This window comes from Orbicella franksi, chromosome 4, assembly GCF_964199315.1.
Source record: "Orbicella franksi chromosome 4, jaOrbFran1.1, whole genome shotgun sequence".
NCBI lineage: Eukaryota > Metazoa > Cnidaria > Anthozoa > Scleractinia > Merulinidae > Orbicella > Orbicella franksi.
The window spans coordinates 9,681,502-9,705,790 of NC_138148.1; the positions used below are offsets into that span (position 1 = coordinate 9,681,502).

Below are 24,289 nucleotides of genomic sequence, written 5' to 3' on the forward strand. Positions count from 1 at the left end.
ACTGCTAGTTTTGGTCCTCCCCCAAATCTACACGACTGTATTTCACTTGTGGAAGTCTGTCGATTTGGAGAGTGCTTAGGTTGCATATTCTCGCCCATATTAACTTTCTTTTCTGCGGTAAGTTCTCGTGCGTTTAGAGATGCGCCACAATCGCGTTTTAGGTGTGGGGATCCCAACCAATGCTTACCTAACTTTTAAGGTGCTACTTTTACCCCTCCCCTAAATCTACACAGGTGTATTTCACTTGTGGAAGTCTTTTGATTTCGACATTGCTTGGTTAAGAGATTCTCGCCTATATCAACTTTCTTTTCCCTAGTAAGTTCTCGCGCGTTTAGAGATGCGCCACACTCGCGGTTTTGGTATCGGGATCTTCAACTATGATTTTTGGACTTTTTAAAGATGCTAGATTTGGCCCTTTCTCAAATCTACACACGTGCATTTCACTTGTGGGAGTCTGTCCCTTTGGACAATGCCTGGGTTAAAGATTCTCGCCCATTTAGATCTTTTTTGTTCGCGTGTTTTCTCGAATTAGTTTAGAGTCCATGGGAGTCGGAAATACCGCCCAAGTTCCTGGATATCGACCTAAAGTTGGTGAAAATCACGCTTCGCGTAGCCCGGTCTCGGCGACTTTCTAGTCACTAAGTGGCTATATTTCGGCGAGACTGCTCATAACCAAGCGTTCAAAAATTTTTCCTCTGTCCATTTCACTAAAAACCAAAGTTTTCTCGAGTTATTTTAGAGTCCTTGGACTCGGAAATATCGCCCAAGTTTCTGGACATCGGCCTAAAGTTGGTCAAAATCACGCTGCACGTAGCCCAGTCTCAGCGAGTTTCTAGTCACTACGTCAGTTAAGGAGGGGATATATTACGGCCAGACTGCCCATAACCAAACCTTCAAAGATTTTTCTTCTGTCCTTTTTACTGAAAGCCAAAGTCTTTTCGAATTAGTTTGTAGTCCCTCGGACTCGGAAATATCGCCCGAGTTTCTGGAAAAAGAAACTCAAAGTAGGTCAAAATCACGCTTCGCCTAGCCCGGTCTCGGCGACTTTCTAGTCACAAAATGGCTTTATTTCGGCCAGACTTCTCATAATCAAGCTTTCAAAAAATTTTCCTTTATCCATTTCACTAAAAATCAAAGTCTTTCGCAAATTAGTTTAGAGTCCCTCGGACACGGAAAAATCGCCCAAGTTCCTGGAGATCGACCCAGAGTTGGTCAAAATCAACTTTAAGCACTGTCCAAATCAATAGACTTCCACACGTGAAATACACGTGTCTAGATTTGGGGCAGGGCTGAAAGTAGCATCTTTAAAAAGTTAGGTAAGCATTGGTTGGGATATCCGCACATAAAACGCAAGTATGGCGCATCTCTAAACGCGCGAGAACTTACGATAATAATAATAATAATAAAAACAATCTTTAAAGAGGAAGAGCCCGTCACGTAAATACGTGGTTTTCAGGGAGGTCCTCTATAAAATAAAAAGTATTAAAATCTAAAATAAGAAATACAAGTATCACAGATCTAAAATATAAAATATACAGTAATTAAAACTACTAAAACTACCAAAACTACCTACTGTCATTTTTTCTAAAAATGTTTGTCCTTTAAGAACCTTATAAGGTTTTTCTTAAAAATTGTGCATGGCATTGGCTTTCTTAAAAATACTGGGAGAGACATCCAGTCATTTGTAAAACGGAAGTAGGACACTCTCTTTCCGCATTCCGTTTCAGGTTAAGGCAATCTAGGTAAGCAGCCATCTCTAGTGTTGTAGCCATGTGAACTTCTTAGTGTCGATTTAAAACTTTCAAAATGTTGCGGAATGTCTCCTTTGATTGCATTTTCTACGGCGGTACATCGGTGAGAGAAACGTCTTCCAGCCAGAGGGAGCCAATTCAGACACTTCAGAGCTTCTGAAGAAGACATCTTCCCTAATTTAATTTTCTTCGCAAATTTGTTCTGAAAACTTTGCAATTTTTCCATTTCTGATTTTAGACCGGGTTGATCTCCCCACACTGTGTCAGCATAGTCTAGGTGTGGCAGCACTAGCCCATTGTAGAAGGTTATGCGAGTTCTATTGTCTAACATATGAAATATGCGATTAAACAAGGAAAGGCGATGACCTAGTTTCTTTAGCAAATTGCTGATATGTGGCTTCCAGCTCCATTTTGCATCCATTGTTACTCCCAGATATTTGAATGACTGCACGCGATCGATTTGTGTACTATTTGATTGCAACTCAAAGTCTTCAAATAAGGACAGCATCCTTTTACTGCCTGCCAGTTAGGTAAGCATTTGTTGGGACCCCTGCACATAAAACGCAAGTGTGGCGCATCTCTAACCACACGAGAGCTTACGAGAAAAAAGAAAGTTGATATGGGCGTAAATCTCTCACCCAGGCACAGTCCAAATCGATAGACTTCCACAAGTAAAATAAACGTGTGTAGATTTGGAGGAGGGCTAAAAGTAACATCTTTAAAAAGTTAAGAAAGCATTGGTCAAGATCCCCGCACCTAAAACGCGAGTGTGGCGCATCTCTAAACGCGCGAGAACTTACGAGAGAAAAGAAAGTTGATATGGGCAAGAATTTCCAACCCAAGCACTGTCCAAATCGATAGACTTCCACAAGTGAAATACACGTGTGTAGATTTGGGGCAAGGCTAAAAGTAGCACCTTTAAAAAGGTAAGTAAGCATTGGTTGGGATCCTTGCACCTAAAACTCGAGTGTGGCGCATCTCTAAACGCGCGAGAACTTACCAGAGAAAAGAAAGTTGATATGGGCAAGAATCTCCAACCCAAACACTGTACAAATCGGTAGTTTTCCACAAGGAAAATAAACGTGTGTAGATTTGGGGGAGGGCTAAAAGCAGTATCTTCAAAAAGTTAGGTAAGCATTGGTTGGGATTCCGGAACCTAAAACGCGAGTGTGGCGCATCTCTAAACGCGCGAAAACATACAAGAGACAAGAAAGTTGATATGGACGGGAATCTTTAACCCAAACACTGTGCAAATCGATAGTTTTCCACAAGTGAAAAACACGTGTGAAGATTTGGGGCAGGGCTAAAAGTAGCATCTTTAAAATGTTAGGTAAGCATTGGTTAGGATACCGGCACCTAAAATGCGAGTGTGGCGCATCGCTAATCGCGCGAGAACTTACGAGAGAAAAGAAAGTTGATATGGGCGGGAATCTCCAACCCAACCGCTGTGCAAATCGATAGTTTTCCACAAGTGTAAAACACGTGTGTAGATTTTGGGCAGGGCTAAAAGTAGCATCTTTAAAAAGTTAGGTAAGCATTGGTTAGGATACCCGCACGTAAAACGCGAGTGTAGCGCATCTCTAATCGCGCGAGAACTTACGAGAGACAAGAAATTTGACATGGGCCGGAATCTCCAACCCAAACACTGTGCAAATCGATAGTTTTCCACAAGTGAAAAGCACGTGTGTAGATTTGGGGGAGGGCTAAAAGTAGCATCTTTAAAAAGTTAGGTAAGCATTAGCTGGGATCCCCGCACCTAAAACGCGAGTGTGGCGCATCTCTAAAGGCTCGAGAACTTACGAGAGAAAAGAAAGTTGATATGGGCGAGAATGTCCAACCCAAACACTGTGCAAATTAATAGTTTTCCACAAGTGAAATACACGTGTGTAGATTTGGTGGAGGGCTAACTGAGTAGAGTTTTTAAAAAGTTAGGTAAGCAATGGTGTGAAACCTTGCACCTAAAACGCGAGTTTGGCGCATCTCTAAACGTGCGAGAATTTACCAGAGAAAAGAAAATTAATATGGGCGAGAATCTCTCACCCCATTAGGGATCGCAAATGAGTTCTACTGTACGTATCTCTTTTTAATTCTACGAGAACAGGGCTGTATTTCTCTAAGGCTGTGGGTGTAATTCGTAAAAACACTGAGTTCTTATAAATCGTTTAGAAATTCTTCAATCTAGTTGAAATTTATGTTGCTGGCACATGGGTGGGCACTTTAGATGTAGACCGTGATATAAGATACCTTAAACTATTTTTACTGTTCATGATGCACTGCTACTGTTAGTCTGCTTTATAAATATTTAACTGCTCTGGTCGAGTTTTTAATTTCAATATGATTAAACGTTCTTTTTATGCGTTCCTGTTAATAATGATGCAAAGTTGTCAATTTTAGTAATTCCAATTTGAAGACAAGGTTCTGTTAGTACATTCTTGTTACTTGAAAAAAATTGTGCGGGGTTTGTTTTACCAATGCGCTTCATGACGCCTCTTGTAATAAGCTATACCTTCCCTAGTTGAATCGTCATCAGTTTATCGTACGTTATTTAGGTTATTGATTGGAAAAATAATTATACTTTTGAACCTTAGTTCCTCTATTTTCAGGGGATGGGGGGTGGGCTCACTTCTTTCGGAGGTCGTTACTCACGGACTTTTACGATTCGTTGCGTGTACGAGCTATTGGCCAAGTGATTGGCCAAGCGATTGGTAGCCGTGCATGGTCTACTAAAGCACTGACAAGCTAACTTAGCTCCATGCACTAAGTTTCTCCTCGCGCTTTTTTTTTTTTTGCCCTCGGCTGTGTAATTGTGCGATATTTTCTACACAATAACTTCAATTGCCGAGCATGATAATACTGCACGTGGCTCCCACTGCCAACGACATACTCAGACAAGTATTCCAGATCATCTGGGTTTTTATTCCTTAAGATCTGTGTTAGATTGATTAATGAAACGCTCCTTTACGCCTGGACAAGCATCTCGATGCAAGCTCAGAGTTTATTGTGATGGCTTTCATTGCGTAAACAAGACATTTACGTCTGCTCGCCGCGCTCAACATCCATTCGTAGGCACTTGGGTATCTTTAAGTTCAGTTCGTAGATCTGAACTTGGTTCAGGGAAAGAAGCAGAGGAAGGCTTATGTTGTGTAATTCGTTCATTATTGGGGGATTACTTGATTTATCAGCATTTCCCGGTTTTGTCCGCTCACATTTTTTCCTGCCCAAGTCTTTCTTCACGTGTGTTTAGACGTGATCCGATATATAATGATCTTGTTTTGTTCCAGATTATTGGCGTCGGTGGTGTCCGCCATCATTTGAAAGCATCGGGAATAACTCGAACGCACTATTACTTTTAAAGCACTATTAATATCGCGACTTCATTTTAAAGCTTGTGTCATATTCCATCGGCCCTTTCTGGTTTATTTTTTTATTTAATATCATCGACATGTCACTGAAACAGCCATGACGCCTTCCCTGGCCGCAAGACGAAAAACCCTAGTGAGAGTATGTAAGGAATGCTAGGAAAATTTTCTACCATTTCTCTGCGGTACTTCCAGTAGAAGTTCCGTGCGTCCCATGATGTGACTTACCTGAAAATCTACCTCTTGACGTTCAAAACTCAAACGTGACGTCTGGCTTTGGTCACGTGACTCATGGCGGTTCGCTGTTCGCGAGAACCGTGGATCTAAAGGTCTCTAGTGACAGAAATTTGTCAAAGCTCTGTCACCGGTAGCTACAAATTCAAAATCGTTTATTCTCTGTGTCTCTGAAACCAGAGGAGCTTATCACTCCGAATTTTTATTAAAAGGAATGGAAGATCACAGCCACCTAGCCAGTGATTGAACAAAGACAATTTGCAATTGTGAGAGAAATTGAAGCATCACTGATACCTTGATTTCATAGCAGTGTACGTGGGCCTCCGATGAAGAACAAGGACGTAGAGGAAAAGTACCGTCCGTGATATATGTGTACTTTCGCGACGATTGAAGAATTTAGAGCAAATTTATGGTCGTTTTCCTTCAGTAGACTTGTTCGGCTCGGGTCACCCAGAGTGCCCAACCTTGGGAAAGGATATAAGCAGTGAAAAGAAAAACCACCTTAATGGCCATAGTCTGTCCACAGAGGTTTCACCCCCTTGCGCTTTGGCTTTTTTGTATCCCACGCGCTCAAGACAAATGGAGGACTGAAATGGTCATAAATTGGCCTAAAAACGTCACGGGAATCAAGGAAGCACACACCTGAAGCAAGGTAGGTTTATCTTTTTTCATACTCCTTCACAACTTACAAATAAGCCCTAAAAATATGTCCCTACGGCGTCCTGAATGACAGCGCTGGCTCGCTGTCAATCAAAGTGTCCCAAAAAAATTCATGTGAATAGTTTGCATAATATATATGCTTTCTCAGTCAACGCAAGGAAGTAGGCGAACCAACTGTTCTAAACTACCGGTGCTATCAAGCAAGTAAGGGGATATGAAATCGCATACTAAAGTGACTTTCTTTCTGTTACTCGCTGTCACTCCAAATGGTAAGGAGTTAATGCAAAAAATATGTTTATAAACTTATCCAAATTTCTTGTCCTTGAAATTATTGAAATTGTGAAGATAACTGAGTAATGTTTTGCGCAATTTGCCTTGTGGCTAGCCAACAAGACATTTCGTCGTAAAAACATATTTGAATTCCACAGTCAGCTTAGTAAGATCCAAACAGCTCCTTCCAGCACTGGGTAATCTGTTCATTTACATGATCCTGGTGCAGTAGAAACGTACCTAACTTTCTCGAGTTGCCCGCGTTTTGTAATTACATTCTTTCATTATAAACACTCTGTGAGACAGGTTCGTTAAGGTAAGCTGTATTACGCGACACTTTATGCCTGTGGTTTAATCAATACCACAAATATAAAACTGCCACTGAAAAGATAAACAGCGATAACTCATGCCTACAAATTTTGACTTTATTCGGCAAATTTGAAAACATTGTAGATTTTGAACTGTTCTGCTCTATTGTGTTATAACAATATCAAAGCTTAGAGACAATCAGATGTTTTAAATGCTCGTGCAATGTTTCCGTAAACAGTCTCCCTAGTAGAGTCAGTTTACCACAACTGCATGCAGAATGTTGCAAACTGAACTTACTGAGTTTAAACTAAAGCTATCCGCACTGTGTAATGATGACCAGAGCCGGTGGATTTATCGATGGTCCAGATATTGATATTTTTTTGCTGCGCGGTTATTACATCAGCCGTGCAATATCGTGCTTATATGCATGTATATTAATCTTTGAACCTTAACGATGTTACCAAACACACGAATTCATGTAGTGGTCATTTATTATGTCAGTGCCGTCCGTTTTCTGTCGCAGTCATCAAAACTAAGTAATAATTCTGGCAAAAGCCTGAATTGGGCCCTAACTGTGTGAAACGTCCTAAGTTACTAATCAACATCAGCAACAAGGACAATTTGAAGTAAATCCGTCCTGACCGCGCACGTGATGTGGTTGCCCAAGCGCGTCAAAAACAATCAAACAATAACTTACATCAGAATGGCAGTATCTGACTTTCTGATCGGTCTTAAAAGGTGTTTAACCTTGTTGGAAAGTATTGTGGCTAACTCGTAAATAAAGTTGCATTTGCCCTTCAAAGGATATGAGCTTGCGGTTTTCCATCTTCTATGAAACTGTTTTTGGTGAATGTGCTTTATACGTCACAGAAGCAAAAGTATCATGAGCATGCTTTGTAATTGTCCATCGTGATTTAAAATCCAATTTTTCTTTACATGACGCATGATGTTATTCACTTTATTAAGTGAATCGTGACCGCTTACCAGTTGCTGATCCACTTGTAAGGGTCTCAATGGGCTTTGCCGTTAACCGTAAAACAGACCAAAACTTTAGCCGTTACGCGTGAAAATTACAAATTTTAACCGTTAACCGTAAAACCTTGTTTTCACAAGCGACGCAAGCGCAAGCACAAGCGCAAGCACAAGCGCAAGCACAAACGCAAGCAATAGGGATGACCCAAATTTACGGAACTCGACGTAAACACAAGCACAAGCAAAATCATCCGAATCTTCCGATATGTTTAGGCGCGAGGTAATCTGGATCCATTGTTTTCATTGCCCAAACTTTACCACGTGTAGTAAATATCCTAGTCCTTGCGTTATGCCTGAGCGGTATTTCGTTTTCAATCGTTGCAGTGCAAACGCAAGCATAACCCCAAGCACAAGAAAAAGGAAAAATTTGATCCTTGTGTTTGTGCTTGCGCTTGTGCTTAGACCTGCCTCAGGGGCGTTTTCACGGTGAAATAAGAATTATTGTGTTTGCGCTTGTGCTTGGGTCGCTAGTGAAAATCAGGCTTAAAAAAATTCTTGCTGTAAAACAATTTTGTGCTTTGTCTTGAGGCTTGAAAGCTATCTGAAGTTCTTAAAATAATATACAGTAATATCTTTTTCCGTCCTGGAATGGTCCTACAATGGTGATTAATTTACAAGATTTCTATTAACAGAAAGGGAAATAATTTAACCGTTAGCCGTAAAAACTACCAGGCACCCTACTGAGACCCTCACCGTGGATCGCCTGAAATGACGACCAGCGGTAAGAGAGTGGTAGAGTGGGTCTAAATCACGTTTCTCAGAAAATAAAAAGGTCCATTCACAACTCAATGAAAGAGAATTGGGCTTTTCACCTTTCGCGACGGAAAGAAGGATATTTTCCTCACACGAACGTACAAAAGTAATGAGATTGTGAAGCATCATGTCCAAAGCAAAGTCTTTTTCTCACATCTTTGCCACTAAAGACTAATCCAGAGGGATCGAACGCTTTGGCCGTCACGGTTATGCAATGAGAATATGTCTTGAGAAAAATAGAAGGCAACCAAAATCTTCCTTGTAGTAGTAGGTTCTGCATCTGCCGATTTTTTCCTAGGGAAAACGTGTTCGTTTTAAGTGGTATCTTTAAGACGTCAAATGAAGCGCAAGTCACACCCAGGTTGGTCTCCTTTACGGGTTCAATTCAACTTTCCATTGAGCATTCCCGACCCGGGCCCCGACCTTTTCACATGGGAGTCCCCAGCGAGGGGTTTCTGCCTTCGTTCTCAGTGGCGGATTCAGACCTTGAGCTAGAGGGGTAGAGGCGGGTGGGGGGGGGGGTTGCTTGCCCTGCCGGCTTTTCTTCCTTCTGCAATTTCATTTTACCCAAAATAAGGGGGGGACCGGGCCCCCCGGCCCCTCCCCTAGATCCGCCACTGGTCCTGTACATGAATGGAGACAATAGAATACATTTGACGCATGCTTTGGAATGACTATTTCCTTGGATGTATAATTAAGCATACTGTAATTTGTTAACTATCTCCTAAACATACTGATTTCTGTTGTAGTTCTTGGTCTGAATTGCCACAAATGTTCAAGCACAAAATCTTGGGAAGACTGCAGCACCGATTTATCACAGCTACCTTGCCCCCAGAGTGACGCAATTTGCTACAAGGCTCATTACACGACCAATGATGGAAGTTTTCAAACGTTTGGAAAATCCTGTGGACCTGAAAGTTTCTGCGAGAAAGAATCTAATCCCATCTGTAAGGATCATCTTGGTCCTTCAGAATGTATCGTTAATTGTTGTGACGAAGATTTGTGCAACGGAAGCCCAATTGCACGGGTCAGCGGCCTTGCGGTGATGTCATGTATTCTCGTCATGATATTGTATCGGTAAAGACATTACATAGACCTTTATTTCATTCCATGGGTTTGTGCAATGTTATTGAAAATACAATATTCCAGTTGAATATGAAGGTATTTTTATTGATTTGAAGACATTTTCGCATAGCACTTCCCAGCCCCCTTAGCTCTGACAGAGCAATCTTTAAATGCCGGCTTACTGCGGGGAAATGCCTTTCATTGAAAAAACAAATGTTCTGCAAGTTCCTTTAGACAGCACATCTACTTTCTATGATTATATTTGTCGAACGCGATCAATCACTACAAGCTTCAAGTGGTTATATAAAATAGGATCCAAATTGTACTTAAATGCTGGGTTCCGGCATCGCTTCGACAGCCTTGCCCCTTGGAAAAGGCTCCTTACAAGAAGAGGTCATGCTGGCGGTCACGGCTGGCACAGCCTCTGGTATGTAGAACTGCACCTCCGGAGGTTTCTTTTCGACCATGTCCTTCCAGCCTTCAGGCTCTAATTTCTTTCTCCCACGGCACTAGATCGTGTGATAAGTAAAAACATAGGCATGCTGCATTAAGGTGTAAAAAGGTAATAAATAGAATAATTACATATATAGAGGATATTACACGGTGGCGAGAAGATATGAACTTTATGTTCTCGCGGCAAGAACAATATCTCACGAGTGAGCGAAGCTCACTCGTGAGACATTGTTCTTGCCACGAGAACATAAAATTCATATCTTCGAGACAACGTGTAATGTTCTTTTTATTATATGGAGAAACCAATTCAACAAAAGCAAAAGGCGGGAATCGTGAGGTCATTGAACGATACGACACTCACAAAGGTGACATACGGAAACTACCCCACTCGGGTCCCGGATGAAGTGGCATATGGAATCTACGAGTGGTTTAGTTCCCAGTAAAACACTCTTCTCCATATAATAAAAAGCGTTAAAACAAGCACACTCTAAAGGGGCCACAAGAGAGGATGAAGAGTAACAGAGTTAATCCTCCATGTAGGCGTTATTTCCAAGGCTGTCCCTCTCGAGTTATTGTTAGACATGGTACCCATATTTGTCGTGGATAATGCTACCACGCGCGTTAGGTGGATATGATGTTTTCATCAAGGATGACAATAGAGAGCTTTAGATTCAGTGGACTACGAGTACGAGATTGAGTATGAGTACGATTTTCAAACCATTGATGTTTCCAGAGCCGTCGCTCTTCATGTTGGTTTTAGGTAGAGAGGGAAGCTCATGGGATGAGATGAGTATGTGATTTGATGATGTGAAGCCTGAAACCTAGAACTGAAAAGTCGTACTGTCTCGTGCTTGATCTCGTACTCGTACTCAAATCTAAAGTCCCCTAATGTGTGTTAAGCCTTTGGGGCTGTCCTCGTGAGCAAACTCCTGGACACAGGATTGCTATTTCTAGACTCTGCGTTTTTTAAAAAAAAAAAAAACAGGGTGTGATCTCAAAATAATTTAAGAGTGATTATCTTAGGAATAGTCTATATTGGTGCTCAACTCTTTTCCTTCATCCTCTCTTGAATGCTAATGTAAGTGGTGTACCACTTGACTTTTGAGGAAGTAGTGTGTGTGGGTGATTTGGTACAGGCACGAACTCTTCTTAAACTCTTTTATGCACTAGGAATTTCTTTCTCGGAACGTGTATATGCATGATATTTTTTCTCCATGTAACACCTTTTCTTCGGGTAACTGAATTTGAATGAATTTTTTTTGAATTTTTCCCACGGTGGCCGTGAGCATGAGTTTTTATTTGTTACAAGTATGCTTGGAGGAATTTTTTTTCAAAATAACCACTCCCCTCAAAAGTCAAATAGTCCACCCTTAAACTTTCTAAGCGAGGCTTCATATGAAGAATGTAGTTTCAACTAGATATAAAAGAAGCTGAGGATTCTGGAGAATTCAGTCGAACGAGTCACATCATCTGCACATGTCACCAATGCAATAAATAATGAGCTCGAGGTTATATTTTTATCACTTACGTAGAACTTCCAGACGAACACCGCTGTTCCCAGTAAACAAATGGCCACGCAGGAACCAATGGCAATCGCCTCAACTGACGACAGCTGCCGCTTGTGAACAGAGTCGACCGTGTCATCGTTATGCGGATTGCGCACCTCAGCGTGAAATGTGCCGTCAGAACGATATTCTTTGTCGTCCATCTTGACCACAAAGCCCCTGGATGTCACCTGATGCATAAGTGGATTACATAATCACATTTACATCTGTGGTAATCGACGAATTAACATTTGAAAAAGTGCATTTTTTTTTTCCTTTAGATGGGCCCTAAGCCCACAATTTACCAAAGTAATCAGCTCATGATTTTAGCCTGCCATTTCAAGAAATGGACTAGTCAAGGTACTTTGGCCTGGGTTATCATATTTACTTTTGTTAGTATTGACCTCTAAACTTTAAACTGGCAAAGCAAACCCTGTTATAGTCAGAACCATGTCTGTAAAACAGACAAAGACTATTTCTGAGCATTACAACGGCACTTTTATATAAATCGACATAGCCTTGAAGAATTTCGGCCAACGTTTCTTTACGTTTGCCCAGTTGCAACCGTTTTGATGTTTTCTATACGTACTCTTGCCAATTTGTTTCCGAATTTGACGTTTCTGGGTTTTGACCAGCTTCATTCGTTGTGAAATTGCTTAAAATTGCATGACCTGACAATGTATTGTAAAGCCAACAGATCATGCATGCAAACATCGTCTTGATGCACGACCAAATTCTCGCAACCAAAATTCATAGTAATGGACACACTTAAAGGGCCCTAGTCTGCCACACCTTTGTTTTTGTTTACATGCGAGAGTTTGACTATTGAATTTTATTCGGAGCATGTCGCACAGAAGGAAATCACTGTAAAACTAGTAAAGATAATTAAACAAACTTCAGTTCAGGAACACAACTTACAGTAAAGTAGTAAGATTTCGCTTTATCATGCAATATCAATAAGTTCGATGGCATCAAAAATGGCGAAGGCATATTAGGGTCCTCCAAACAAGTGTAAAAAGACAAACCTCTGTCTCCATTTTATCCACAATTTCTTCAAGTGGAGCCGAGTCCTCCTCCTCGACGATCTCGAATTGCACTTTGATGCTTCCCCTTGAAATCTGATGGCATAAGTTGATATTTAACAATATTTTATCAAATGGCTTAGGAAATCTACTTCATTGTGATTGGCTGAGAACGCGCCAGTTTCTTGGTTTTTTTTAACTCGTTATTGTCACAGTTTATGGTCAATAATGATCATTGACTCGAAATAAATAGAAAAAAGTTAACTAACACGAAGAAAGCAAAACACATTACGAAATAGAAAGCATGTACCGTGTTTCCATCGAGTTTTAGTAAAAATCTAATAGCGCCCTATCACGAATGCCTTTCCCTGATTGGCTACGCTACTCACTATCTATTCTGTTGTAGATAGTGAGTAGCCTAGCAGTGAGCGCTTAACAAACTGGCGGCAGCTTCTTTGCGCTTTCGAAGTGTCTGTGAAGAGAATTTAGATAAAGTTTTGAACGACTAGTAGATTTATACTACAACGATTAGATTATTCGCTCTCGATTTCTATGCGTGATGGTTGACTTGGACAGTGCCCTCGTCAACTATCGCGCGATAGAAATCTCGAGCTGGTAATCTAATTGTTAAATAGAGACACGATTTTAAACCAATCAGCTGGTGTATTTTCTTTGGCCTATTTGCTAAACATTTATAGTTAAAATCAATAATTAGCTGAGATAAAAAAAAAATACTACAACAAACACACCCAAGGGAACTGAAAATTCACTTACCTGAACATTTTGAATTCGCTCCCTCTTGACGTTAGTGACCCTGACCACTTCATCTTTAAAGTTGCTAGAAAGCGGGTAAAACCACATTAGCCATAATTTTATTTGTGTCAGCTAAAAGCCAGCTATTTATATAAGCAATAGCCTCCATTTGCGCGGAAATATGCTCGGATATTTGTCCACGGAAATTACCTAAGTATTCCGAGAAGTGACGAGTTTCCCGAGAGCGTAGTTCGAGGAAAACTGTGAGCTTTGAGGAGCAGACAATATCCAAGGACAAAAAACCGAGCATACTTTCGCTCTAAATGGTGGCTATTGTGTTTATTATCCTTCAAATATTTTTCGCAAAACGCGCGGTTTTGAAAATTGGGGAATATTCTCGGATATTCCCCAGTTTTAGTGCGCGTTTAGACCAATCGCGCGCGAGCGAAAATATTTGGTGGATTATAAAGATGGCTATTAACAGGTATAGCAGAAATGCGCTGTGGGGTAACTTTTTCAAAGCTGTACAACACATTGCTCTCTTATAGCGGTTGAAAAACTGAGTATTGTTTCTCACTTGCTGATGTTTTGGCGTGGCACATCTAAACTTTGTTAACCGCAATGAAGGTGTATCTTAACGGGCAATGGCATTGTGAACAGACGAGCGCCATCTTGGATTCGGAAAACAGAGAGGCTTGACAACAGAGAAACAAAAGATCCTAACGAGAAGCAGTTAGGTTGAATGACGAGTAACGGTGAAAGGCGGGGAATAAATGGCGTTATTTCTTGTCCTCACCGCTCCTTTCCCGCCACGTTCTTTCGTTCCAGCTCTCTAAGTTCTTTTAACTTGAGCTGATTGCCCCCCAAACGATGCGATCAACATTATTCAACTTTAACCACGCAAAAACACCTGCACTCCGGACGAAAATGTTTGAATCCATGGTAACCTTGAGAAGCTCTTTTTGTATTACTTCATACCTTTCTTTACTGATTGGTATTACAGAGAATATGAGTAACAAAGAGTTCATTACTTGATAAACTGTTCTTCTTTCCCAATGATGTCGTCAAAATTCGCCCTCAGTCTAATGTTCAGTTTCGCGACTCTGCAAAATGCACAAATGAAGATAACTAAACAAACTGGCATTTCAGGTCATTAAGGCGAAACATTTTCAGAAATGGGCACAACTATCTGCCAAAAAGATGGGAACAACGATAACTAACCCTCACAACTATAATAAGTGAATCTGTCACCCCATCGCTAAATTGATAGTTTAAAAGATACCAGAAAGATTGTGCTAGTTTAAGTTTGCTTCTGATATAATGCATTAAAAGTTTGACCACATTTAGAACCTTTTTAAGACCAATTATGTGGAAGAATCGGGACGAGACGGGGTCAGTTAGAACGACGACTAAAGTTACTGAAAGAGCCAAGAACTGACTCCAGTTAGCACTTGCCTCTTTGTTTTCTGATGGCCGTTGTTCTTTCGCCCATGCACACCTTCAATGAATAAGTTAAATAAAAGGTTAAATTGAAAAAAGCTACACTACACTTAAACTGGGTACGGTTTCCTTAACAAACTTGAAGTAATCGTAAGTTACAATCCAAGTACAAAGATCGAAATGGCTGGTTCCCTTTCTTGTTCCAACTTCTTGTTTCTCTGTTACTGCTTTAGTACGTGACCAGTTTATGTCACTGTATCCTATTTGGTGACAATCCACAATGCCACTGGGAAGGAGGAAAACCCTACAGCTTTCTTGCGGATGATTGCATGTTTATACTTTTATAGCGAGGGAACTCAAATCATAAACATTTGACACTTTTTCGTACATTTTCTTTTCGTTGACTACGGGATGAAGGTTCTTCATATAATCAAAGTAAGTGTTCATCAATCGAGCCATCCTAATTATAAAGGGATTCTGGTTTGGTTATGATTAACTGACCAAAAGGTCAAAATTAAATTTTACACCAAAGCATTCTGAAACCTTCAAGCAAATGACCCTAAAACCAATTACGCCGTTATCTACAATTTCCAAAATGTTTGGTCTTTTAAAAATGGTCTCCAAACCAACTGCCGCCACTATTCCTTGTCCACATTGCAAGAGAACCTTCCTAGTACAGATTTACCTGACCAGTTATCTGCGCACCCGCAGAACGCGATCCTAACCCCAGAATGGCTAGTGGGTCCTCGTAGCTACGACAGACGAACAACAAAAAGTGGCGTCATGCTATAATTATGAATGCGGCAGAAAGTTTTTAATTTTTGCCGGTGTAACTTGGCCTGAGACTATAACGAATAAAAACTCACCTTTGCTTTGCTCATTGCTTTTGGTTATTGCAGCCTTGCAGTCTCGTGTTCCTGGCTTTATACGCGCACGCGTATTGGGCTTTTCTTGCCCCTTTTCATCGACACACCAGCACACACCAGCAGTAATGTTGCACTGCTCCACTAAGAAGGCTCCATCTTTCGGATTACACTCTGGAATGAATATACCAAGATCCGACTGCCTGCAAATATAACCGTTTTCATTGGAATCAGGGACTGGATCATTTTCATCGACCTGTTGTTTCTTTCTTTTTTACTGCCATAGTTTGTCTTTTTTATTGACTGATCGATGCTCACTTTTTGTCATTCAATTCGCCAGTAACAGAATCAATCACTCTTGTATGTATTTATGGGGTCATTTATATCAATCCCCCGGGGTTTTCACATAATACAAAACATTTTCTCGCTCGTATACCAGATTCTCCAACAAAAACAATAAGATGAAGATATTAACTGAACCGTTAAAAAGGAAAGAAATTTGAAATTTCAGAATTTGAAAAGGTCTGTCAGACTTTTCAATTTGGCATCACAACCTTGTGCAGGCGTAGCTCATTTCTCTCATTGGAACACCTCTTGAGTGCACTTATACAAACATTTTAATAAAACTAAACCATTATATTTAGGTTGGCATCAATGAAAATATATATATTTGAGTTTTGACTTTTAAAGGTCATGTTCATGACAATACCCCTTTAGATACCTTCTTTGGTCTTGGTTTTGATGGCCACGTCCACTATCTCGTTCATTTTGTTCTCCAGCGTTTCTACCATCGTTCCTTTCTCTGCTGTCACTGCGATCTCCCCCAGAGCCTTGGCCATGGCCACTCCTATCTCCTCTACCACGTTGGCTTCCATCTGAACTACTTCGACTGCTATGTGGAGCTCCACTGTGGACTCCACTTTGAGTCCCACCCTGACTTCCTCCATTTCCTCCTTGTTGAGGGTCACCTGGTGCGCCACTTTGACCATCATCGTGTCCTCCTCTGTTATCTCCACCTGGCATTCCGCCCTGACCATTTCCATTACCATTCCATTGTCGCCCACCTTGGTTGTCCTCTTGCCTTCCTCCCTGGTTGCCTCGGTGTCTCTCACCTTTCCCAGTTCCATTTCTTTCTTGAAGAGATCCTGGAACACCAAGTGGCATTTTACCATAGACTTGAAGAAACTTCCTTTTATAATTTTCTGTCGCCGCATGTCTCTGCTTCTGGCATTGGGTTGCTACAAAATTAAAAGTATACCAATTTGTCATTCTTTTCGAAAAAAACCTTTTAGATTCATCATAAGCAAGAGACGATCATAGAATCGACAATAAATAGCTTCGTTTGGAGATTTTAAAACTGCTTAAATATAATTATAAGAAACATCGTGAGATGACTATTTTCGCACCTAAAGTGAGACCGGACATTTATAGGCAGAAAGTATACAAAAATTTTGGTACTTACCTTTAGAACAGTCAATTTTGCGATCATTTTCATCGAAATATTCAGCAGTGCATCCTCCACAGTAATTCATACGACAACAGGCTGATGGATGGCTGGGACAGCCTGGAGATGACAGGCATTTGTCGTATATGCACAGTTTGAACGGCTTGCCCTTGGGGCACACTGCCATTTAGAAATGAAAAATATTAATGCCAAAATAAGAGAACAACGCGTGGGCATTCCTGCTTCAATATAATTACAAATGTTACAAAAAAATGCCCAAATTTCATATAATTTATCCTGTCCAGTCCCATGCATAAATGAGCTACGTCGTGGTGTTCGCATCTTGAGAAGTGTAGCTTAACTTTTTCCAGTTCGTCGTTTGTAATCATTGTTCCTTTATGGTTTATTATTATCTCTTTTGTGGCTTTCTATCCTAGTAAACTATTATTTTCAGGTAATTTTTTATGTGGCCAAAATAACTGAAAATAACGTGACTGAACTCCTGTATTGTTCCATCTCATTACCTAAGTAATATATGCATTTCATTCAATGAGTTCGTCGTGATTCATATACAAAGAATGTCTTTTATTCGCACAACTTTCTTCATCTTCTTGGCATACACTGTTCTTGAAGTGAGACATAACATGTTAAACACAAAAGACTTCCACTCTTACCGGGTTTGTTGGCAGGAATGCATCTCTTGCCGCATCCCATTCCACAGCACTTCATGTCCCCTCGGCAGTCTGCATCGGTCTTGCATTTGGATGGACAGGAGTAGTTGATGGAATTAGGCATCTCGGGACACTTTCCCGGTTTGACTACAACGAAGAAAACATTTATTATACCTGTTACCTGCCTGTACACCTCTGCCAAGTGGCACATAAGGTCTCAGAATTTATTATACGCTAACGAATTTTTAAAACGCGAGACAAAACGCCTAATATGCCATGTAACTGTGATAAATATTTCGATGATTTTACTTCCAATCATAAAGAGATGAAAACGAGAAAACACAATGGCACCATCCTCTAGGAAATATTTAATTTATGTTATTTTGACCAGCTGACCCTCTTAGGCTCAACAAAGTTTTCCCAACTGAGATCCTGCAACGTGTTTCCAGCCAGTTCTCAGAGTATTGCGCTAATTTCGTCTTTGTGCATCATCAGATACATTTAGATACAGAATAATTTTTTTCTCTTCCAAGTTATTCTTATCCATCAAGCTTTAACCTACAGTCTGGCATCTCTGGAGGCGGATCCACGCAACCTCGCTCTCCGCTTTGGCTAGTCTTGCAACATACTTTAGAGTCAGAACAGTCATTGTCGTTTCTGCATGGCTCTGGTCTATTTTGTGCCACGCCTGATCCAAAGCTAGACACAGAAGGGCAAAGGTTTTGTCTTCCTGAAAAAATTAATACTCGTGTTAATATTGTGTAAAAATTATAACACGGTTTGGGAATCTGGAGAGCAGGGTATGAGCGTTCCCTTCCCACCAAAGTGGGCGAGTCGGGCTTGAATTCTGGACCTAGTGTCATATGTGGGTTGATTTTGTTATGGGTCTTAGCTTTGTTACTGGTCACCTCGGCGGTTTTGCTTTTTTTCTCTCTCTTCGCAGAATGCGCTGACTGAAATTACCGGAGCATAAACGCTCAAGACGGTCCATGTTTTAACGTAGGCTCCTCGCCTGATTTGACCACTGGTTTTGGCTTAAATGGTGTGTAATTCTCCCACCATAATCGCCACTGAGATGCAACAATTCTATCCGAAAATATATTTTCGTCAAAGATTGATTCCTACCTTTATCAGAGCGGGAGCAGTTCAGCTTTTTTAGCGGTTTCATCGATCCTACTCTCCTTCCGTTTTCATTGACGCACCAACACCACTTCCCTGACGATTCACACTGGATTCTTTCGTAATTCCCGTCTACATCGCATTTAGGCTCAGCGATGTGCTTCACCATCTTCATTGTCTTTCTTGCTACCACGCGGCACATTCTTGCCCGGTTTACTTGATGTCTGATGTATCGTTTGTGGTAACGCCCGCTTTGGTTTTGCTGTTGATTGGGTTGTTGTTGTATCCATTGGGTCATGTTTTCAGCTTTGGATTTCAAGGTCTTTGCTGTCTCGTTGTAGTTTACCGCCATCTTCCTCAAGTGCTTCTTAAGGTTCTTGATGTTTTGCACGGATGACTGACATGAAGACAGAACTGTAACGATAAAATAATTTTGCTTGAAATCCAACATATTCAGCAGATTGGTCAGTTTACAAGCATTCATCGCGTAATTGGCCATTTCAATTCCTTGAAACAAAGCAAAACACGATAGGAAATGAAAAAGAAAAGTTTATGTTGCTGATTGATCAACCTAGGAAACGTTTGAGCTTTCCGTTAAATCTATCACAGAACAATTTGACACTCCTTATAAAAGTGATTAAAAAACCTCAGGTGATCAGCAACAATGACGAAATATCTCTTACCTGGACCCGAGGTTTTGCAATTTGTTGGTTTTCCCGTTTGCCTAGTACCATTCCTTTCTCTACCATGTTCATCAACACACCAGCATTTGTTCACCCTTGGACTACATTGAATCTCAGCAAAGCTACCATCTTTATTGCATCTCGGAACAACGCTTATTTCATCAGAGTGTCGGTATTTGATTTCCAGGCGTTTGTTCTCACACTTTGTTAAGGCTGCAAAATGAAGCAGAAACATTTCATGGCTGCACAAGACCACCGCTAGTTAAAGCCAGTGCACCTATCTGGGCATGTTACGCATGGCGGTGCGTTAGTCAGTTACATGTGAATGGCACATAAGGAAGGTACACATGCTCGACACAGTTTCGATTTGTTGCTCTAAATATCGCTTACAACAGGAAAGGCGCATTATTAGTTGATTGCCTCACCATGTTGCACTAACAATGCACAAAATAACAGCCAGTAAGATCATCGGATAAAGAGTTGCTTGTTAAAGTATTTGACAATAAAGATTCAAAGTAATGTCAATCGACGTTTCGATGCCGAAAAATCAAGCATCATTCTCAGGATTAAGGTCGTTAATGTCAATGTCAAAGTTGTTTTGTAAGAGTTGTGTTGAAATGGTTAAGGTAATAAACTATTTTTCCTTTTACTGAAAAAGCACACACGGGAAATGTAGCATACGGTCAAACAGGTAACATTTGATGAGGATTGTGTGCGTAAAAATACCAGGTCCAAGGCTAAAAAAATATCCCAAAAAACAGGCTGAGGAATATTATGATGGATATTACTAACCGCGTGGACTTTGTACTCGGTTTCCTTTGACGTCATAGCACTCTGGTCTGCAGGAACCACATGGATTGACTCTACAGCTGACGTTTTTACTATCCTCACACTTGACAAGTTTGCATAGGTTTGGGCTGCATTTCGACTGTATTGGTTCATTCTTTGGACAAACTACGAAATAAGAAGAGAATCAGTATAGACAACGAAAACCTCTTATGTTTCAATATCGTAAAACCAAAGCTAGCCAGATACATCACGTTGTTGTTCTTAATTGGAATTTAAGAGCTCTTGCTACGAAAATAAACACCACTTTATTCAGTTGGTATCTAAGGCCCAGGTCAAACGTCGAACTCTACATGAGACAAACTAATTTGCAATTTAAGTCGATCCAAACTCGTAAATCTCGGCCGTTGGGTAAGTCGAACTTATCCGTCTGAAGCAGACCGATAGAACTTGTTGGTCGATCTCAATTCAGTCGGACGAACTCAGCTGAGTCAAACGTCGAACCGGTATCATGAACTTAATTCGCTCAGTTTAGCTTGTCTCATGTGAAGTTCGAAGTTTGACCTTGGGCTAATACGTTTCCTTGAGAGATAGCTTATAAGCCTTACCTGAAGGTGGGTTAAAATCGAATTCCTTGTACAAGTCAGGCTCTTTAAGCCAGTTAACGCGCGGGCAATGTTGTCGTCCACGCTTCACTCCACGGCGCATTCCATTCAACAAGTTGCTAGAGCTCACGATATCCATGGACTGGAAGCGCCGGACGACATCGTCCTCGAAAGTGTCTTCAACATCGTCATCATTTTCATCTCGAAGGTAGTCATCATCGTCGTTGTCATCATCACTGAAATCACCACTGCCGTCATAATCATCTCTTTCAGAGTCCATGCCACTGCTGCGAATGCCATCATCGTCATCATCGAAGTCTACGTCGTCGTTAGTATCTTCACTGTCGTCGTCGGTGCAGATATGATCCATGTCATCCCATCGCCTGTACATTAGATCTTCTTTGATTTCTGATTCTTCAGTCATGTTGATATCTCCTGTGTTGTTTTACATGTCATGTTATTTCAGTGTTTGTAATACACCAGTTAAATGAAGAGTGGAAATCTTACAGAATAGAGAACAATAGGAAACCAACACATGTGTTTCCAAGCGCGGAAGGAAATACGTATAGTCTGTTCACCTAAGCTCACTGAGCACCAAACATGGGAGACACTAAAATTTCCCCTTAATCATATCACTGTACAAACCTTTCTTTAAGTTGAGAGAATATTTGATTAACTTGAAATTCAAAAGTTATTAATGACATGTTTGCGATACGTTTTAGAAAAAATAATTTTGTAAATCAAAGTGGACCTAAGAAACGACTTACTCTGATCACAAGTGAAATTAACCAGAAGGAATTTCACTTCCCTAACGCACGCCTTCCCGAGGAATCGTTCACTGAGGTTGATCCAACATTCCCGTCTCCCCTGGCAACGTTTGAGGATTTTTCCGATCACTTTGGTTGCATTGCAGCGATGATCATTGGGTAATGTGCTGTTGTCTTCGTTTCTTCCCCGATGATGACACCTGTGGCCAGGAGCTGCGCTGCGACTCAGCTCGATGTCCAAAAAAGAAAGAGTGGTTCTTCGCTTGCAATGAAATATCTTTTCCCCAGGGACGCACACAAGAGCTTTCCTAGAAACTAAAGTCAAAGGTACAGGACCGCATAAGTATGTTTCGTGTCCCTTATGTCACAACAGGGCATATCGGCCAAAACAGATACTGAAACTTTGTTCACAGAAACTAGAATTATATGATAAGATAATGACAAAGTTTAATTGCGTCGCAAATATTCTAAAGAATATTCAAATACGTCTAACAAATATTTTAATTAATCTTTTTAAATTTTTTCTGGAAATCTCGTTTCAATAAAACCTAATTTAAAACTTCATTGTTGTCAAATTAAAAAAAACTAATTTCAAGAATAAGCCTAGTCTTATCAAAACTTTAAAACTTGATTGCAAAAAGATAATAACCCAGAAGACTTACAACCTAATTCAATAAGAGTCAAAAGCGGCTCTTAACTTGTTTAAAACGCCATAACCCTTTTAAAAACGACTTTTAAATTAAGATGTCACCCTTCTATTCATCCAAGCCCTACCTCTCTTCAACGGACACTTAGGTTTGCCTTTGGTCAGTGTGTTCTCCATCATGCGGCCTTGACTGTCTACCCGCCATGACAAACCTAGTGCTGGCCATAGTTGATGGCAATCGAAACTGTGGTCGAGTCGGCAGCGTGGAGTATGCGAAGTAACGTTCCTTGATCCGGGAATTCCTTTTTCAGCCAGAAAGGATGAGACCTCTTCCAGCAGACACCTGGGAATTACTGGTACGTGGATTGGAAAACAAGCAATTAGTTGTTAGGTCAGAATTCGTTTTATCAAACTATCAGTGCTTTTTTTCAGTCAAGACCCTTTGGAAGCAGCAGATAATAATACTAATAATACTTATATAAATATTCGAAACACTGTCTTGGCAGCAAAAACATCCCACGAAGGTTTCAATGAACGGAATGTAGATGTTAATTAACACGTGGGTTTTCAGTCTAACTACCTTTTTTCGTCTACTTCAAAACCAACGTGAAAAGAACATTTTTGTGGTATTTTAGAAAGTGTAAAACACGATACCAAACCATTAATATTTCTATTTAAAACTGATGCAGTATTTACACATATCGGTGTAACTCGGACACTAAAAGACCAGCTAACAGATCTAGAGGTTACCGAAATTCTTTAGTAGATAACAAAATTAGTATTTCAATCAACGTTGTGTCAGTGTCGCCTTCGAGAACAGGAAGCGTTACCTCCCTTTTATTTAAATATCAGAGAGATCGGAGTGTCATTCGTCTGTGGCTTATTTCTAAAAATATCGTCATGAAATACCAACGTTATCGCACGCAAATATTTCCTCAAGAAGTCTTCGGTTTCTTTTTTCAAAAAGGATAGAAACATGTCTTAAGATAGTCGAAAACATCAAAAATGTCGTTTCCAAAACGTACCGGTCTCCTTATCTAGAGTAACTCCCAATGAACCTCCTGCAGGGCCACCACCATTGTGCCTGGGTCCTCCTAGCGAACCACCAGCATGGTGCCCAGGTCTTCCTGGTAGCCCAGCACTATGGTGCCCACCATCTTGGTGCCCACCACCTGGCTGCCCTCCACCATTTTGCCCACCATCTTGCTGCCCTCCACCATGTTGTCCACCACCATGTTGCTCACCACCTGGCTGCCCTCCACCTGACTGCCCACCACCTGGCTGCCCACCACCTTGCTGCCCAAAACCATGTTGCCCACCACCTGGCTGCCCACCACCATATTGCCCACCACCTTGTTGCCCTCCACCATGTTGCCCACCACCATGTTGTCCACCACCTTGTTGCCCTCCACCTTGCTGCCCACCACCATGTTGCCCACCACCTTGCTGCCCTCCACCATGCTGCCCACCACCTTGCTGCCCACCACCATGCTGCCCACCACCATGTTGCCCACCACCATGCTGCCCACCACCTTGTTGCCCTCCACCATGTTGCCCACCACCTTGCTGCCCACCACCATGTTGCCCTCCACCATGCTGCCCACCACCTTGCTGCCCTCCACCATGTTGCCCACCACCTTGCTGCCCACCACCATGTTGCCCACCACCATGTTGCCCACCACCTTGCTGCCCACCACCATGCTGCCCACCACCATGTTGCCCGCCACCGTGATGCCCACTACCATACTGCCCACCACCTGAAAAATGAAAATGGAAGACTTCGTAGTTTAGTGCAAGTCAGAGATTCTGGTGTTGAAATCACTACTCTATGCTTATATTTTGTGAAGAGGTTAGAACAAGAGTACATCTCATTTAACACCTCCATTTATATAGAGTGAAAATTCAATACAGATGCACTGTCAACCAGACATACAATGCAATATTATTAACCAGACGGTACTGTCCTAATGAACCACCAAATTCTTGAGACTCACTTTAAAGGAAATGACTGTTAACCAGCAGGGAGAATTTCAATTTTCAACTGAATGAGTTGACCAGTT

At 41.1% G+C, this 24,289-nt stretch overlaps 3 protein-coding genes across 3 annotated transcripts; 1 reads left to right on the plus strand and 2 right to left on the minus strand.

Annotated features, from left to right (window-relative positions):
- Positions 1–6,146: 6,146 nt before the first annotated feature.
- On the plus strand, positions 6,147–9,457 carry LOC145483306 (uncharacterized). The gene is made up of 2 exons (XM_081461797.1): positions 6,147–6,273; positions 9,118–9,457. The coding sequence occupies exons 1-2, from the start codon at positions 6,219–6,221 to the stop codon at positions 9,447–9,449; spliced, it is 387 nt and encodes a 128-aa protein (XP_081317923.1). The 5' UTR covers positions 6,147–6,218; the 3' UTR covers positions 9,450–9,457.
- A 300-nt stretch (positions 9,458–9,757) lies between these two features.
- LOC145483307 (uncharacterized) lies at positions 9,758–23,333 on the minus strand. Its single transcript, XM_081461798.1, has 18 exons — positions 23,255–23,333; positions 22,358–22,582; positions 21,584–21,898; positions 20,820–21,251; positions 20,218–20,379; positions 19,426–19,638; positions 18,749–19,156; positions 18,186–18,353; positions 17,627–17,770; positions 16,971–17,132; positions 16,230–16,746; positions 15,512–15,711; positions 14,661–14,703; positions 14,237–14,308; positions 13,227–13,290; positions 12,456–12,548; positions 11,415–11,621; positions 9,758–9,942 (listed from the first exon to the last, which is right to left on the minus strand). Exons 2-18 carry the CDS (start codon positions 22,407–22,409, stop codon positions 9,760–9,762), a joined length of 3,435 nt encoding a protein of 1,144 aa, XP_081317924.1. The 5' UTR covers positions 22,410–22,582; positions 23,255–23,333; the 3' UTR covers positions 9,758–9,759.
- LOC145484376 (uncharacterized) lies at positions 23,159–24,026 on the minus strand (the record flags this gene model as incomplete). Its single annotated transcript, XM_081462992.1, has 1 exon — positions 23,159–24,026. A coding segment is annotated over one exon (798 nt), but the record flags the coding sequence as incomplete, so codon positions are not given.
- Between the last annotated feature and the right edge of the window lie 263 nt (positions 24,027–24,289).

Bases quoted from the DNA above. Each gene is read 5' to 3' on its own strand.
- LOC145483306 (XM_081461797.1), top strand. From the start codon at position 6,219: ATGAAATCGCATACTAAAGTGACTTTCTTTCTGTTACTCGCTGTCACT. The intron at 6,274-9,117 runs GTAAGGAGTTAA...TTTCTGTTGTAG, and splicing joins ACTCGCTGTCACTCCAAATG to TTCTTGGTCTGAATTGCCAC.
- LOC145483307 (XM_081461798.1), bottom strand. From the start codon at position 22,409: ATGATGGAGAACACACTGACCAAAGGCAAACCTAAGTGTCCGTTGAAG. The intron at 19,639-20,217 runs GTTAGTAATATC...TTCATTTTGCAG, and splicing joins CCGAGTACAAAGTCCACGCG to CCTTAACAAAGTGTGAGAAC. The intron at 15,712-16,229 runs GTATCTAAAGGG...TTATATTTGCAG, and splicing joins CAAAACCAAGACCAAAGAAG to GCAGTCGGATCTTGGTATAT.